Source organism: Poecilia reticulata, chromosome 14, assembly GCF_904066995.2.
Source record: "Poecilia reticulata chromosome 14, P_reticulata-male-v2, whole genome shotgun sequence".
NCBI classification, from domain to species: Eukaryota; Metazoa; Chordata; class Actinopteri; order Cyprinodontiformes; family Poeciliidae; genus Poecilia; species Poecilia reticulata.
In genome coordinates, this window is record NC_088843.1 from 20171251 (window position 1) to 20187992 (window position 16742).

At 41.0% G+C, this 16742-nt stretch overlaps 1 protein-coding gene across 5 annotated transcripts in view; it reads left to right on the forward strand.

Annotated features, from left to right (window-relative positions):
* The window catches only part of pknox2 (pbx/knotted 1 homeobox 2), a 92422-nt gene extending 75751 nt beyond the window's left edge, over positions 1–16671 (forward strand). For 3 of the 5 annotated variants that reach the window (XM_081615320.1, XM_081615323.1, XM_081615322.1), the window contains 8 exons: positions 2363–2534; positions 4452–4637; positions 4775–4910; positions 7235–7332; positions 10303–10422; positions 10700–10776; positions 13096–13274; positions 14718–16671. In XM_081615320.1, the coding sequence (XP_081471446.1) occupies positions 2363–2534; positions 4452–4637; positions 4775–4910; positions 7235–7332; positions 10303–10422; positions 10700–10776; positions 13096–13274; positions 14718–15052 (1303 nt within the window). In that variant the 3' untranslated portion in view covers positions 15053–16671. The remainder of the gene's footprint in view (positions 1–2362; positions 2535–4451; positions 4638–4774; positions 4911–7234; positions 7333–10302; positions 10423–10699; positions 10777–13095; positions 13275–14717) is intronic. The other 2 variants (XM_081615324.1, XM_081615325.1) reach the window with 1 other exon arrangement.
* The last annotated feature ends 71 nt before the right edge of the window (positions 16672–16742 follow it).

Consider the following 16742-nt stretch of genomic DNA (forward strand, 5'->3'; position numbering starts at 1 on the left):
TGGAATTCATGAATTCACTGACTCGTCAGTAACCTCGTACATCAAGAACTCATCATGGAGAAAGGATAATTCTCCACAACCCCCCTGAATTTAAGCCACCACCAAAAGTTCCTTGAGATCTTAAATGGCAGCTTACAAATTGACAAAATTTGTTCTGCTACAATTTTGCTCTGTATTATTAGCCAACTTTTAAACATTGCATATGGACACAACAGTCCTATATCACAGGTTTACTCAGTGCGCCTCGACTCGGTTCTATGGGTTTTCCTCTAGGAACGGCTGCGTGGTACCAGCATATTTTAGAACCTGCTTTGCTGGGGTTCTGCAACGTCAGAACATTATGAGTCTCTGATTGGCCAGGGAGTGAACTCTCGCCTGTACTTCTCTTTTTTCTGGCTTTCATTTTTTTTAAATCAGACTAGAAGTCACAGACTGAGCCGACGGTCCAGCATAGCTTCCTTGTCCCCATAGTTACGTTGCAAGACGTGATCACAACGTTCAACGTCATACTTTCTGCTGTGCAGTTGGGTCTTTCTAACTTGCAGTCTCATTACGGTTGACTTTCTTTTAGGACTAACCTCAACAACCCATTATTAATACTTATGCATTGTCAACATTTCCTTTACTTCCTTTGTTTGCAGCAGTTCGACACCCCTGTACATTGCCCCTGTTTAATTGTTTATGCTTTAGATATTTTAGTAGATTCAGATTGTTTGTCATGCTAGCACTTAAAGAATAGGTTAGCCTATTGCTGGGACTGATGGTACAAATCTTAAACGGAAAAGTATCTCCATGTTCCACATCATCCTGCTATCAGTTTTGGCCTCGTTTTCGCTCCTCTCCCAGCTGAGTACCGCGCTCTCTCCTGCACCACGAGCACAAACCCTAGCACGCAGAAGGTAGAGGCCTTCCTTTCAGCACGTGGACCCCCTGTTTAGTATTCCTGCCATGCCTGTTTGGTGGAGCAGCATTAAATTGGGATCAGGCAGATTAGAGTATAATATAGACGACTATTAAAGGCTGCAAATGGGAGCCAGGGGTTAGAGTCTGAGCAGTGGCCTTGCCTAGCCATATGCTAAGCTGTGCAATTTGTACTTCCACACACGTCTTTATACAAATGATGCAAAGTAAAATAAATAAATAAATAAATAAATAAATACCAGTGATGTTCAGAATAGGTTCCCTTTTTTTAAAAAAGAAAAACAGCTGTCACTAAGTTAAAAGGGCAAATTTCAACAGAGGTCATCATTACATCATTGGATCCACAGTTAGTTCTTTTTCAGCTTTATGGTCGCTTAGCTCACCACATTATATATTATTCAGATCAACTCTGTTTATTCCAAATGCAATACAATCCCAGTGAGATCCAGTGATGGACAGTAGAAGGAAGTCAGTTAATTATGTAATGCTGATGCTAATTGTTGAAATCGCTTTTAAGCTAACAGCAGGAAAAAAAAAAACACAACCCAGTCAAACGAGCCAGAAGGACTAACGATGAAATGAAGAACAATGAGGTTCGTATTTATTGGCATCAACATGGTAGGTGGTGCTGTCAATTCAAGTTCTTCCGCCGGATGAATTTTGTCATTTTGTCTTTTTGAGTTGACATAAATCATAAGCTTCATGTGTCCTGGTCAGCTAAATTTTGCAGAAAATAACTATAGTTAATCAGGTTTGATATAAAGGTTTCTGCCGTGTAATCCTATACAGTGTTCATAAGTCACAATCTGTCTCACGAAGCGCTGCGGAACATTTTCTGGACAATGATGCCACAACTCTGTCCTAAAAACAATAAATATTATGCGCTGCCATATAGCAGTCGGTAATTGCAAATTGCAAATACAAGTATTTTTAGAGGTAATTGTAACAAAATACAGTTACTTATACGTTCCAATTAAATCACATAATGCTATTAAACGTATTTATGCATTAATCCTAACTGTGGCTGGAGTGGCGTTAACCTGAGTGTAATTCTGGTTCTGCTTTTATTGTGTTAAACTGTACAGGTAGTTTTGATCATTTAGCAGCATCACATACCCTGAGGAAAATCCTGAACACGTTAAGCAAGGTTCTGCTGGAGATCTTTGAAAAAATGTTGAAGTGAATTGGATATGAATGACAGCACCTTCAAAGTGCTTGGATAAATGTAGAGCATTTCCTTTGAGCAGAAAATGACTGACATCGAAGAATACCATCAACACTTGAAATTTTCTACTTTGTTTTCTGAAAAAGTGAACATAAAATGTGAAAATCTTCATCAGGTGAAAATGAATTGACAAATCGTTTTTTTTTTGTTTGTTTTTTCTCTTGCTGTATTTGGTTTGCACTAAGTTCTTTTTTTTCTCCCGCTCGTCTCCTTCAGACATCCGTTGTTCCCCCTGTTGGCTCTGCTGTTTGAGAAATGTGAACAGGCCACGCAGGGATCCGAATGCATCACGTCGGCCAGCTTCGACGTAGACATTGAAAACTTTGTTCACCAGCAAGAACGAGAACACAAGCCTTTCTTCAGCGAGGATCCGGAGCTCGACAACTTGGTGCGTCAATGACTGAGGCAGAAAAACACTGAGTGCATAAAAGGTTGGGACGTCTCTTGTCCACGTCCCTCTTCGGGTGTCCCCACAGATTTGGGGCCAAGCGTCGGGCCAAGTTCCTATCCAATTGTCAGGAGATAATTTTTTTAAATTTCACCAAAAAAACCCATCAGAATAGACCTGTTACCTGGTTCTGAGAGTGAATGAAAAGAGTGATTTCATTCATACGGGACAAACAAGTAAATGTCAGAACAGTTGAAGAGTTAAAGGAGAAATGTGTTTCAATTTCTCCTTTAACTCTCTTCCAGAATAGACACAAAAAACAAAACACCTCAAGCGAGCATAAAAACTTTAAATGGTTCACCTGCATTGAACTCTTCCAAACCAGAAAGCATGATGCTTATTGGCTGTGGCTCAGCTCATCTGCAAGCAACACCTATAGAAAGAAAGAGCTAAATAGCCTTATGGATAAGATTTTCTGTGTTGGGTCTTCATGTAGCCATATATTCCAATGGCTACATGTAGCTACATGTAACTATTCCATGTAACTAACATGTAGCTATTCCATGGGTAAGGAGACCAGTACCTTACTCGTACTGGTTTCCTTACCCGTTTAAGGAAACCAGGACCAAACGTGCAAATTTATTTTGCCATAAAAATGATCTGGTAAGCATTAGGGTAAACATGCTCCTTATTTTATGGCAGCAAGCAGCTTTTCAGTTCCCCCTCCAATGGAAACATACAGATTGATGTGTAAACGAATTACAAATGAACAAGCAGATCTTATTTTTTGCCTTACTAAAACCTTTTGTATCCAAACATCACTATTAATAATTCACTGAAAAGTTTTATTTTCATTTCACACACACACTCTCACACACACTCTGCTTGCAATAGCCATGAAGAATTACAAATACAAAGAGAATGCCTGCTGATCAAGAGAAATTGGATTTTAAATGGTCAGCCTTGTCATCACAGTACAGGAGGGCATGCTGACAAGTGCTGAACAGTCAATTAACCCTGCATCTGTGTGTTTTATGAGCCATTGGGTGTCAGCACCCTTCCCAGAGGGCACTAACTCTTCCACAGGGCAGTGACGTTACTCTGGGCCCTGCTGGCTGCCACGGGTACAGGAGTTACCGGTCCCTTGATTAAGGGAGGGCAGTTTCATTAGCTCATTTATCTTCACCTTGGCAAAGCACTTTTCTGACCATTCTGTTGACCTTCAGTGGCGACTTTAGAGCAGAGTTTCACAGCGTGCCACAAGCAGCCAAAGATGCCAAAACGCAGAGGTACTGGCAGGATGTATCCTTTCATTTGAATACAATATAATGGGTGTGTCTGTGACTAAGCTGTTTTGATATTTTCCTGATATTTTTATAACTCACTTATGTCCATATTGTATTTAGTTTTAAGTGCACTACTAGTAGCACTGTGATAGTAGCACCCGGGATTTAAAAACTACATGTAAATCTTAAAAGTTCAGAATAATATGCAGTTAACTCATCCCAAATCATTTCCCTCAGTCAGTCTAATACAGTCAGATTTAAATTCAGTCAACTTCAGTGTAAATCTGGATATGTTTTGCTTAAAATAATGTTAGAAGTCACCCGTTTAAGGAAACCAGTACCAAACCTGCAAGTTTATTTGGCCAATATTTGGGTATCACTCAGGCTGGATGGGTAACTGTGCCTAGGCTCTAAGTAGGCTCAGACTCAAATGCCCAAACCTATTTGATCACACTATGGAGGTCTTAGCCAGTAGGTCCACCAAGGACTGACTCAGAGTTTCAAAGATCCTCTTTTTCTCTAATTCGGTGGGCACTGCACTCCAGAACGTGGTGCAAAGAACTTGTGTCCACCGCAGACGTAACATGTACAAAAGTGACGTGGTTCGGCGTGTGCCTGTGTGTACTCTTAGATGGTGAAGGCTATCCAGGTATTACGGATCCACTTACTGGAGCTGGAGAAGGTCAATGAGCTCTGTAAGGACTTCTGCAATCGCTACATCACCTGCCTCAAGACCAAAATGCACAGCGACAACCTTTTGCGCAACGACCTCGGAGGGCCCTACTCTCCGACCCACACCAGTCTCAGCATGCAGCAGGTGAGTCTCGGCCAAACCTCGGAGCAGAGCTGTTTCCTCTGGGCATTCCTTGTCGCGTACCACCAGGTATGCTTTGCTCTGTGCTTTGCCCCGCACCACGATTGCTCACCATCATCTCCTTCTGCGATCCCCCCCAGGAACTAATTCAGACCTCCTCTCCATCCATGACCTCTGTCTCCAGTTCTGTTAACTCTTCAGGGATTGTGGTGCCCGCCGGAGGTCTGCAGCAAAGCAACGTCGCCATGACCGCCATCAACTCACAAGTGGTATCAGGTTAGGATGTGATTGCACACCTGTGGCACAAACTTGACAGAGTTGAGTTGAGATCAAGAACCGGAAGTTTGCCGAACTGCAAGTTAAAATGCGGAGGCCGGTTTTCATTTATGCCGAGGTTTGAAACGGTGTCAATTTCGAAACTGCAAAAACATTTCACCATGGTATTGTCTGACTGTGTGAACCACAGATTACTTCACTATTCCAATGTTAGCTAAGAAACTAATTTGACTGTTTGGAAATGTTTCCATCTGCAAAAATCAGCCTTACGGTGGAAGCTACTGCCACCGTCAGTCTTATTAAGATAACACTGTTTGAAAACTACAGGAACAGCACTCGTGTACAGTATTGTGAAAAATACTGATAAAAAAAATTATCCCGCATCCCAACAAATTTGTATCTGGTTTTTTTTTTGTTGTTGCTTTTTTGTCACAATAGAATGTCTCAGTTTGTCCCCTAGAAACATTCTAGTGGCTAATATTGTTAAAATCAGTCTAAAGTTTACAAGGGTAAATAAAAATGACAGTTATAGAAATGACAATTTCATTTAAAAATGGAAATAAAATCCATACCAGCCGGTTGCCTTGGTATATCTTAAATTATCTCAAATTAATCCTATTTTTATTCTTTTAAATTCAAGAACTGATGATAAACAGACCAGGAGACATCCTCTCTACCTGAAAGACGAGATTTGCCCATCGGCTTGTGAGCTCCATGCCAAGCACACATGGAGATTTAAATCCGAGTAAGACGCTAAGTGATGACCTTAAAGAGGGTCATCCATGGTTAAAACCCCTTTAGCGTAGTTGACTTAAAATAAACAGTGGGTTACAATTTTGCAGATGCAGCTGAATGCAGGGAAACAGCTAGTGTTTAGGTTTAAAAGGCAGCTGCTTTTTCCACAATAGACCGGATTGGTTTGACCTGCTTTTCATCATTCATTCATCATTAATTGATAAAAGAACAGAGACAAAACTTTGCAAAAAATATATACACTTTGCATTTAAGATAAAATAAAATAATAATAATAATAATAATAATAATAATAATAATAATTCAAAATCCATCAGGTTGAAGCTTTGGTTTGATCTGATTCAAATTCTGTAACAAAAAAAAAAAAATATATATATATAATCATTTTGAGAACTGCTATCCAGTTATTCATCAGTTAATCCAAAAATAGTGTTGATGTTAAACCAGGTGGAAAGGGCTTACTTAGCTTTTCACATTTTGAAAATGTTCTTGTTCTTTATTTATTTTCTGCAGCAGATAAATCCTTTGCTACAAATGATCAAGAGTTCACTAAAGGAATGCTGTTATATGCTGTAATATGGTAATGATATAATAATAATAATAATAATAATAATAATAATAATAATAATAATAATTGGCATAAAAGGCTTCAGTTCTTAACAAATGAAAAATCTGCAGAACTTTGTCTGATTAATCATCACAGTAATTGACAGAATAATTAATGACTAATATTATCATGTGTTATTACAACAAAGAATGTTCACTTTGCTCTTTTCTCTCTGCAAAGGAAAATCCTGTTAAAAGGTGATGCGTTCTTGACCTCCTCAGTATGGGCTCTAATAGATTTTTCAGGAAGTACTCCACATGTCCCTCCCTCTAGTTGGGAGAGCATTATTGATGTGTCAGAAGAGCAAAACGTATCCGAAGCGATGCTCCGTCGCCACATGTGCGCAAAGCCGCGCGGAACGATCCGAAGACGACTTGTTTGGAATAAATTAAGTCAGACACGCAAACCGCTGCCGAAACCGCGCATACAAATCGATATGATCAAGTACATACCGTCTTCTAATGAGAAGCAATCAGTGGAACTGGCATGCCTTTTATTGCGGCCATAACTTTTATGTCTGTGTATGCTCGAGCGGGAGCTTGGCTTGCTGCTTGGCTCTTATAATGTCAGGCTTGTACAGTGAAATGTTAATCTTGCCCTCTGGAAATCCCTTTTAACCCAAAATAAATCAATGTGTTCGCCTTTGATCACTGCACACTGTAGAGCTCAAACAGACTGTGATAAGAGTCTCTTGATCAAGGCTAATTAAGCCAGGAGCAAAAGAAAAAAAAAAAACAAGACACTCCACCTCCTTCTTCTTGTTTTGTCAGGGTTAAAGGACATTACACCACCTTGGATTTAATCACTTGCTTTCTTTATTTGCTGTGTTTTTTTTTGTGTTTTTTTTTTTTTTTGATTGCGAGACCGACAAGCCGTTAATAAGCCTCCGGTGGTGGCGCCTGATGGGGGCTTCCAGTAGCTGTTGAGGCCACTTGATACTCACGGTGGCAAATTATCCCCTCAGGTGGAACCTTGTACCAGCCGGTTGCCATGGTGACATCGCAAGGGCAAGTGTTAACGCAGGCACTACCTCCAGGAACCATCCAGATTCAGAACTCGCAGGTAATGCCGTGTACACTGTGCGGTGCTTCGTCAAACCTCCCACTGTTTTACAGTTTGACTTTTCAACATGTCTCTTTATGTTTCACTGAGCCCCCTTCTCCCCCCCACACCTCGCCTCCCCCACACCTCACCCGCTCGCTTTGTTCCTTTTCATTGTCTCTACCTGAATGTGCCCCCTGCTGCCAAGCAAATGGAAATTGTTTGTTCTTCCTGATGTTTATCAGGCAGGATCATAAAAGACATTACGATCCTGTCAGGACTCATGGCTGAAAAGTCTAAGTGTGGACACTATGGAAGATATATGCATGTTGCAAAGGTAACACTTTAGCAGCTACTGTAGATGTACAGAAGAGCTTATTACAGAACATGTAGGGGCCGACGTGTCCTTACATGTGCAACCTTTAGCATCACAGACTAAATGGTAAGTGGAATTAATTTATAAAGCACCTTTCCGGTGATGCCGACCAATAATAATTCTATTTTGAAATTTTACCAACTTTTAAAAAACTTTAGTGGTTTCACCAGACTTGGGTTACTGGGTGAATCTTTCCTGAGTGTATTCAGAGGTGGTGGGTCTCGATCAGCATCAAACTGATGAAAAGATGGGTAATGCTACAAAGTATCGACTCTGGGGGGCTATAGAGGCCTGCTACACTTTTCTGAGTTTTATTTATTTATTCATTTAAATTCTGCTTCTCAAATAGAAGCTGCTTTGTTGTTCTGTGACCTAAAATCCCGGCAGAATCCACGAAACACGGAAAACATCAAGAGGTAGGCCAGGAACGGTACTCCAAGGTGTTTCTGAAACAAGTTTACTTGTACGTCCACTTCCGAGAATGCTTGCGTGTTCACAAAAGAGAACTCTAATTATAGAGTTAGCGACGTCAAATGCATCACAGTGTCAATGCATAAAAACCTGGAGCAGCGGTGTTGTATCTGCCGCAGTGCTGACTTAGATTTTCACAGAGGTAATTCTGTGCTTGACAGTTATAGAAGAGCCCACTGGGTAGCATCAGCCCTGCCAAAGCAGAGTGCTACATTTGTGCTGGGAATTGAACACCGCCCCATAGCTACTTTGCAGACAAGCCCCGGGTAATCACACTCTCGAGCTCAGTGCCGCCAATTAACTCGGCCTCCCTTTGCCCTGGAACGCGTACATACCCTGGGCTAGGGAGGTTATCCAAGTGAAGCCCATCTGCAACTGTAATGAGTCTTGTTTTGTGTCACAACTATAAATGCGATGTGAAGCTGTAGTCATTAGTAATAAGCGAAGTTCCCATGTAATGCGTTGCACTGCCGGAGCACATGGATGATTGTTTAAATTTGGACTTCACACACTTCCTAAGGCGCATATCAGTCCAATTTAGCTTTTATTTATCGTGGATTTTATCCTAGTTGCCATTAAATGTCAAGTATAAACCTAGAATTTACAATATTAGGAAGCGTGCTGGGTTTTATTACTACCTCAATACAGTTCAGTGTATTCAACCAAAATGACGTGAAGTTCCAACATGGCGTTTTAAAAACGGGGAGAATCCAGTTTGATCCAGATCCAGTTCAAATCAGTTCATATGTGACCCGGTTACATACCCTGCAATTTGATTATAATGAAAATAAGTCAGTTGATCCCATGAAGCCAGTTAGTCAAAAGTTGTCCTCGGTCGTCCTATCGAGTCATTTTCAGGAGGACAAAGCTTGAATCAGGCCTGTTGTGGTGAAAAGCTGTCTGATGGAAAACAGACAAGTTCATAAAGTCTCAAGCAGCAACAACTCCAATGACTCTGCGCGGGATAGAGGCGTATTTAAACCCATAATGGAACAGGCATTCCTTCTGGGGAAATTAAAAAAAAAACAAAGAACAAATAAACAAACACATATGGCAAGGTAATAGCGACACAAATGCCAAACAATGCAGGGATTGAGAGTGGAAGGAAAAAAATGGCAGAGGGGAAGTATTACGGAGGCTGAAAATTGAAAGATCAACCTCAGATTGCAGTAGAACGTCCAATGAAACTGTCATGTGCTGCGGTCAAATGGGTTCTGCACCGCTGAGAGGTCACTCAGAGAGGAAGAAGCAACATAAATAAAACTAGATTACAGTTTCAGATGCTCTAAAAGACAACACTTTTTGTAGACATGTCCTGTGGTTCTATGACACTAAAGTTTAAGGCATTGACCATTGTTATGTTGGGAGGAAGAGGGCAAAAGCTTGTCCCTGATGTACTTCACAAAATAAATGGCATAATGATGACAGGAGAGTATGTAGAAATAACTGGTAACCCTAATCAACCTAAATGAGAGAAACCTAATGTTAAAGTCAGAAACTGAGCAGAAGGTTATGTTTTTTTTTTGTTTTTTTTAACACTGGATGTAAACATGTGGTTTCAACTGTAAATCTTGGTATCAACACTTAAGACATTGAAAAGCATGACGTGATTTTGCTTCATCCACAATAAGCTCAGTCTCACAGAAACACACACCGTCCATATTTACGCTACATGCTGCCAAAGACGGGATCGGCCCTAAGACCGTTTCTTTGTCTTGCGTTCACACTCCAGATAAAACCTTCTGAATAATCATTTCTCTCCAACAGGCTTTAGGTCAACAACTGTGAGCAAAGCAAGTCAAACACGTTCTGCTTCCCCACCAGTAGTAAACTAAACCAGCACCGTTCTGTGAAATTCAAACTTGGGGCCTGACCCTGGGCTCTTTTAACTCTTAATGTAAGACACCGAGCAGACTACAGACTCGTAGGCTCCTCTGCATTTTTATATTTTAAGTATCATTACTCAAATTCAGTTACCATGGTGACACTTTAGAAGGTGTTTCTGCCCTTGCTGCTGAAAAAAGGAAAGGTAATTGGTAGTCTCCCTTTGTTTCCGTGGCAACAATAACTAAGCCTAACCATTTTTTTTTGTGCCTTTTTCCCCCCCTTTTATGCTCCCTCCTCCCTTCTTGCCTTTTGCAAAGGTAAATGTGGACTTGTCATCTCTTTTGGACAGTGAAGACAAGAAGTCAAAGAACAAGAGAGGGGTCCTGCCCAAACACGCCACCAACATCATGCGTTCCTGGCTCTTCCAACATCTCATGGTGAGCTTTAGCATCAGCATCCATCAGAGCTGATCCACTGTTTCGAAGCGGCTGCTGTAGAATTAGAAGAGACGAGGATCGCGTAGAGTACTTCGAACTGCCTCGTCGCAGAAACGTGCTGTACTAATAAACTTGACGGTGAATAGTCAAGCGTGAAACGGGGACAGGGAAGTAGAATTATTTGTTTCAACAGAAGTCGACCTTCATTAACAAGTAAAACACTCGCATGAAACCTGGAGGAAAAACTGAGCTTGTGCGTCCTCCCTCCTTTTTCCAGCATCCATACCCAACAGAAGACGAGAAGAGGCAGATTGCTGCACAAACAAGTCTCACCCTCTTGCAAGTGAACAACTGGTAAGCTGCTGCAACCCTAACAGCTCCTAATTAAATCTGCACTGACGGGTGAAAGTCTTCATACAGAGAGGCAGCACTGGGCACATGGGCAACTCCTGAAAGTATAGACTCAAGACGTTTGAGCTTCAGGTTATTTTTGCTACAGCTTTGCTGCCATCTGCTGGCCGTAAATGTCACGTGCACCAGAAATTAAATACTTTCTAAAGTGTCAAATACGAACACAAACAGTTGTACCTTCTGGAGAATACCTTTTAGATATTGGCTATTGGTAATTTGACCACTTAAGAAATAATTTAGTAAAATTTAGGATCTAAAAGTATTGTTCCTTTTTTTCCCCTTTCTTTTTCTGTTGCTATTTCCTCATTCTTTCCTGTAGCATGTTGTCAATAGACTCACCTGTTTTAAGGCAGATAATCACCACCGTAGTATGTAAGCCATACTCATTGGCATAATGAGTATGGAGTTTTTATTCACTCATTGCCAGTTCCTGTTACTGTCCTTCTTGATAATTTTCCAATTTTTGGTGGTGGAGGAGGTCATTTTACTGTTTTTGGGTGTATTTTTCACTAAACATATCTTTGCAAAACAGACAAACAAAAAATAAAACATAGATAACTAAAGAGCACAATGAAACACCTTGTACGTATGGATTGTATTGGTCATGGGATAGAATATGACAACTAAGAAAAACTCAGGTCTCCCTCTTTAAGAATTATTAAAGAAATTAGCATTCGTTAGCTTTTATTTAGACTCTAATTATAAGTAGCCACTTTGAGGAACCATGCAACAACTGGAGTTTACAAGGTTTACTGCTTTGGAGCATCCAGGTGGATATTAACACATGCGATGGGGCAGATACATCAGCACTAACCATAGAGAAGACATTTTTGTTGTGTATGATCTTTCTGAGAAGGTTTGCATACTCATCAAAGTCCATACGTTCAGGAGTTTCTCACTATGGAGTCAAGCAGGTTATTTATAATTGAGAGGCATTCAAGAAAATCTTCTAAAAGTGTATGTCTTAACAAGCTCTAGGCAGGTTAGGTTGTCTGAGAAATTCCAAGAAACCCAGAAAATGCATCTGAAAGAACAGGAAAGACTTCGGGAACATTTTCCTCAATATCTTTTGTTGGAGATCGAACACAAACAACCGCTCACGTCGAAAAGACTGAGCAAGTCTGGAATGTTTGGATGGGTTGACAAGAGAACAAAAAGAAGATGCGAGTACTGTATCCACATTGCTGCCTCAATTATTCACACTCATAACAAAAATGTGTTAAATCCATTATAACACAATGATATAAATTCACGCTATACTGTGAAATTACCATTAGCAGTGAGTACAGTTATTCAGTATGATGAAACAAATCACATATTTATTTCTCCCAAAATAAGTGGTGCCACACTTATTGCTGTGAATTAATTGCCCCACACAAGGTTGAAGCATGCAGGGATCTCTTTTTTTAAAGATTTTATTGGCCTTTATTTGACAGGAAAGTGGGTAATGAAAGAAGGGGAAGACATGCGGCAAAGTTCACCAGGTCAGGAATCGAACCTTCGATGGCCGCATCAATGATTAAGGCCTCCATATGTGGGTTGTGCTTAACCCCTGCGCCACCACAGCACAACCAGTGTACAGGGATCTTACCATTACTCTTTGCAGAGTTTAATGACATGCACTCAAGATTCCCAATGGCCTTATATGGACAGACTCCCAACACCTGTGGTTCTCCAACATCCTCAACAGTCGACATAGGATGCTTTTCAGTGTATATACAATGTTTTACATCAGACATGGAGTGTTTGGAGCTGAAAAGCCCAGTTTTGTCTCCCCTGACAAAACACATTTTTCTCCAATGACGTACAGTAGATAGATATTGTTGGAGGCAGAGGCCTGACACGGGCTATACCACTGGCAGATAGCTGTAGTGGTTGACCACCTTCTAACAATGGTCAAAGAGTGTAGGACTGAAGGACAGCAATGAAGCATTGATCAAGGATGCACATGTCCATGCCTTTAGCACCAGACCCACCAGGTAAGATCCCATGTGCAGGAAAAAATGAGCCAATACAATATTTGTACAGAGAACTGTTCTGCAAACCTCAATGTTCTCAAATATTCAAGTCCTAAAGAAGACTTGTATCCACCAAAATCTCATAGACTGATTGCAGTCGATATCTTTAGACTGTTGTCACCAGAAGTGGTTTATGTGCTTGAATGATTGAATAGTTTTTACAAAAGTGTTTTTGCTTGCTGATCTTTGCCATCCATGTTGTTAGGTTTTCCGTCATCCTTTTTTCCATTTTTCGGTTTTTAAGGTTCATCAATGCCCGGCGCCGGATTCTTCAGCCCATGTTGGATGCCAGTAATCCGGACCCGGCTCCTAAAGCGAAGAAAATGAAGTCCCAGCACCGGCCCACACAGCGCTTCTGGCCAGACTCTATCGTGGCCGGAGTACTACAGACGCACAGATCTCAGACCGTGAACAACTCAGAAAGTAGGCCAACAGTCACACAAAAATCAACATCTTATCCACAAGTCACAGTTTGCATGGACACACATTTTGTTTCATGTCTTTAACATTATTTTACATGCTGTTGCGGTAAAATTTCACATGAACTGAGGCTGCGTTGCCCTCTGAGGTTTTTATGCCGTTTACTTCAGTGGTTCTTGGTAAACACCTGGTAAGCAGGTCGCTCAAAGAGTTTGTTTAGTTTGACACGGAGCAGCGTGAAAGCAAGACACTCTAGCTGAAGATGTAGCAAATGTTGGATTCATCATCATCATGACTGGGGTCCGACTGTCTGGTAGACCTGAGGTGGCTGTTGATCACAGTTCCTCCACTGCAAGACGACATTAATTTCAGCTAAACTCATTAAAAGCTCTACAAGACAAGAAAAATAACGAACAAGTGTGCAACACACTCCATTTGTGACACATCCACGTTTTCGTCACGAGTAGACGTGAACTTAAATTCTAGCCACTAGATGGCGGTGTTGCCTGGTTTTTGCGAGCTGAGCGAGAGTTTATTTCAAGGGCAAAGCTTGTCATCTTTTTTTTATTATTTAAAAAGAGAGAGAGAGAGAGAGAACTTTCCCCTCAGGAATCAGATGAGCATGTTTTTAAAACTAGTTGGAAGTCTCCTGAGAGCAACTCAGACAAAGACAAAGGAACTGTCCCCAGAGTGCAATATGGATTTAAGCTGCCTGTAATTTATTCTCTGTTATCTCGGCACCTGAGGTGACGCAGGTAAGAGACTGAACGATGCAAGGAAGCAAACTAAACTCCCCCATTAGTTCCATTCCCGACCTGATCTAGTCTTGCACCTCATTAGAGTGTCTTCTTCGTGTGTTTTACATGTTTGGATATTAGATATTTTTAGATTCTCGCATCACGATGACCCGGATTTAAAAATAAATCAGTTCCGTGGTATTTACAGAAACAAACAAACAAAAGACAAGTATTCATTCATCTATGGGGTTTTTTTATTTGCTAAAAATATTTCTACTGCTACTAATTAAAGAAAATAACATTGATTATTTCAGCTGTGATGATGTACAGTAAAATAGAATAACAATAATGATAATGCTCATTATCACTGTCATTATGTCTCTTTGTTGTACTCACAGTGGCTTACATTTTTTATTCTATTAATATTTTAGAATTGTATTATTATTATATAATTACAGCATTGTTATCTTTATAGAATTATACAGTTATAATTAAAATTATTATAACAACTATCATTCTTTTTATACTTTATATAATCTTTTATTTTAATCCTTATTGATGCATTGCTCTATGCTCTTGTAGCCCAAAAAGGGGAAACTTTTTTTCTGCCCAGCATGTTTTGTTTTTTTCTGGACATCTCATTAAAATAAATTGCAGGAAACTGCAGGAGCAGCAATGATAAAATATTTAAGCGTTTTTCTTTTTGCAGTAACTGTGTGGCTAGCTTGTTCCACGCCCAGACTAACTCCGCTGCCCTGTGCCGCAGACCCGCTCAGCATGGACGGCCTCCAGTCGCTGTCCTCGGACTCCGCCACCCTGGCCATGCAGCAGGCCATGCTGGGGGCCGACGACTCCATGGATGGCACGGAGGACGACGAGGACGAGGAGGAGGAGGAGGAGGAAGAGGAAGGCATGGACGAGGAAGAAGAAGAGGAGGAGGAGGAAGAGGAAGGAGAGGAGGAACACAACAGAGGAAGGCAACTGTCCGGCAGGGGAGGGGGACGAAGAGAGCTCAGCATGGACGCAGGAGACGAGCTGGAGTAGCTGGACAGGAAGAGGGAGAGAGGGCAGCGTGAACTTTGACCTCGAGCTGTCGAGCTCAATGCGAGCCCCTTTCGCACCACGCCGGCCTGGCTCGAACGCCGAACAACTCCTGCTTCTCTAAGGCCACATTGCATCGTCACCGCAGACAACACGCCCTGATCGTAGACAACAAAGTTCAGCTCGCTGACACACGAGATCTGTGTTGTTGCATCTTCATCGTTGTACGTCATCATTCAGTGACCAGCTGGGATGTTTGGATGGTAGCACGTCTTTGGACTTCACAGCTTGGGTCAGTTATGGAATGGAAACAATCCCTGTTGTTTAATACATTCTGGGATATTTTGAAAAATAAAAATAAAATTTAAAAAACAGAGAGAATGCTGCACAGAACAACGAGGAGTCGTTTCCATGCATCAAAAATCTTAAACTCTGCACAGGAAGAATTTTTGATGATTTGTGGGAACAGATATTAAACTGAATGTAATATTTTGGCACCTGAAGTTCCTAAAAAAAGAAGAAGAAAAAAAAAGGGCTGCAGAATGTTTTTTTTTTTTTTTCTTAATCTTGTTTTTACTGACAGGAGGTCGTAGTTTGATTTTAGCAGCAAAACGTGTCATCTTATTTTGTAAAACGGGGCGCGGTGGGGGAGGCAAAGGTCGACAGGACGGAGGGAGGCGTTCCCAAACATCTGCAGAAGGGGGGGGAGCTTCCTCTGCTGCGACACGCGTTTAAACACGACTACGAGGTTCTCAGGTTGAACAGAGTCTCTTCCACGACCCCCGAATCGACGCTGCAGCGAATCCACATCTTCAGCATGACGTTTCGAAACTCGCTCAGTTTATAGTTTCTTCTTCTGCGAGCCAAAAAAAAAAAACAACAACAAAAAAAAACACACACACAAACACGGGGGAGGAAAAAAACAAAAAACAAACAGTTGTTGTACACCGGTGTACACTGACTGCTCATACAGTATGTAAATTGGATTTTTCCCTCTGTTTGCATCCTGATGTTGGGAGGTTTGCATATTTATTCAGTTCTATTTGTGTGTCTGCCTGCGTGTGTGCCCTCAAAGAGTAACTTGAGCAAAGGTGACAGTTTCTGACTGAAAAGAAGTGGCCGACATGTACATACGTACTCCAATCCAGCCGCGGACCCTCAGAAATAACGGCCTGTGTATTTTTTAATCACCTTGCTGGATTCATCTCACTTGTTGCAACAGCAGAAATCCCACGGTGACGGCTGGAAACTTCAGAGCAGAGAGACATTTTTAGCAACAAAAAAAAAAAAACGAGCAAAACAGAGAAGGCGTTTTGAGAAAACTGGGAATCACATGAAATTCTTCGGGGGATTCTTCTTTTTGTCCAGAACACAAATGAAATCAGTCATTGCTAATGTGAAAATGTTTAACAGAGAAAAAAAACAACAACTCATGCTGTATTGAATGTTCTGATAGTTCATTGTGAAGTACTTTGCTCATTAATATTCTTTTCTTGATCGCCTTTTTTAATGGATCTTCCAGAGCAACTAGGGGAATATTTCTATTTCATTTGTACACTTTGTTGTCACAATCTATTGTGTTTCAATAGATCAGTTTTAATAATTAAAACATGTAAATCTGATGTACTCATTTGCATTTCCTGACGTCTTCTATGTCCGGTCGAAGAAGTGCAACACACCAGTTTAAAAACCT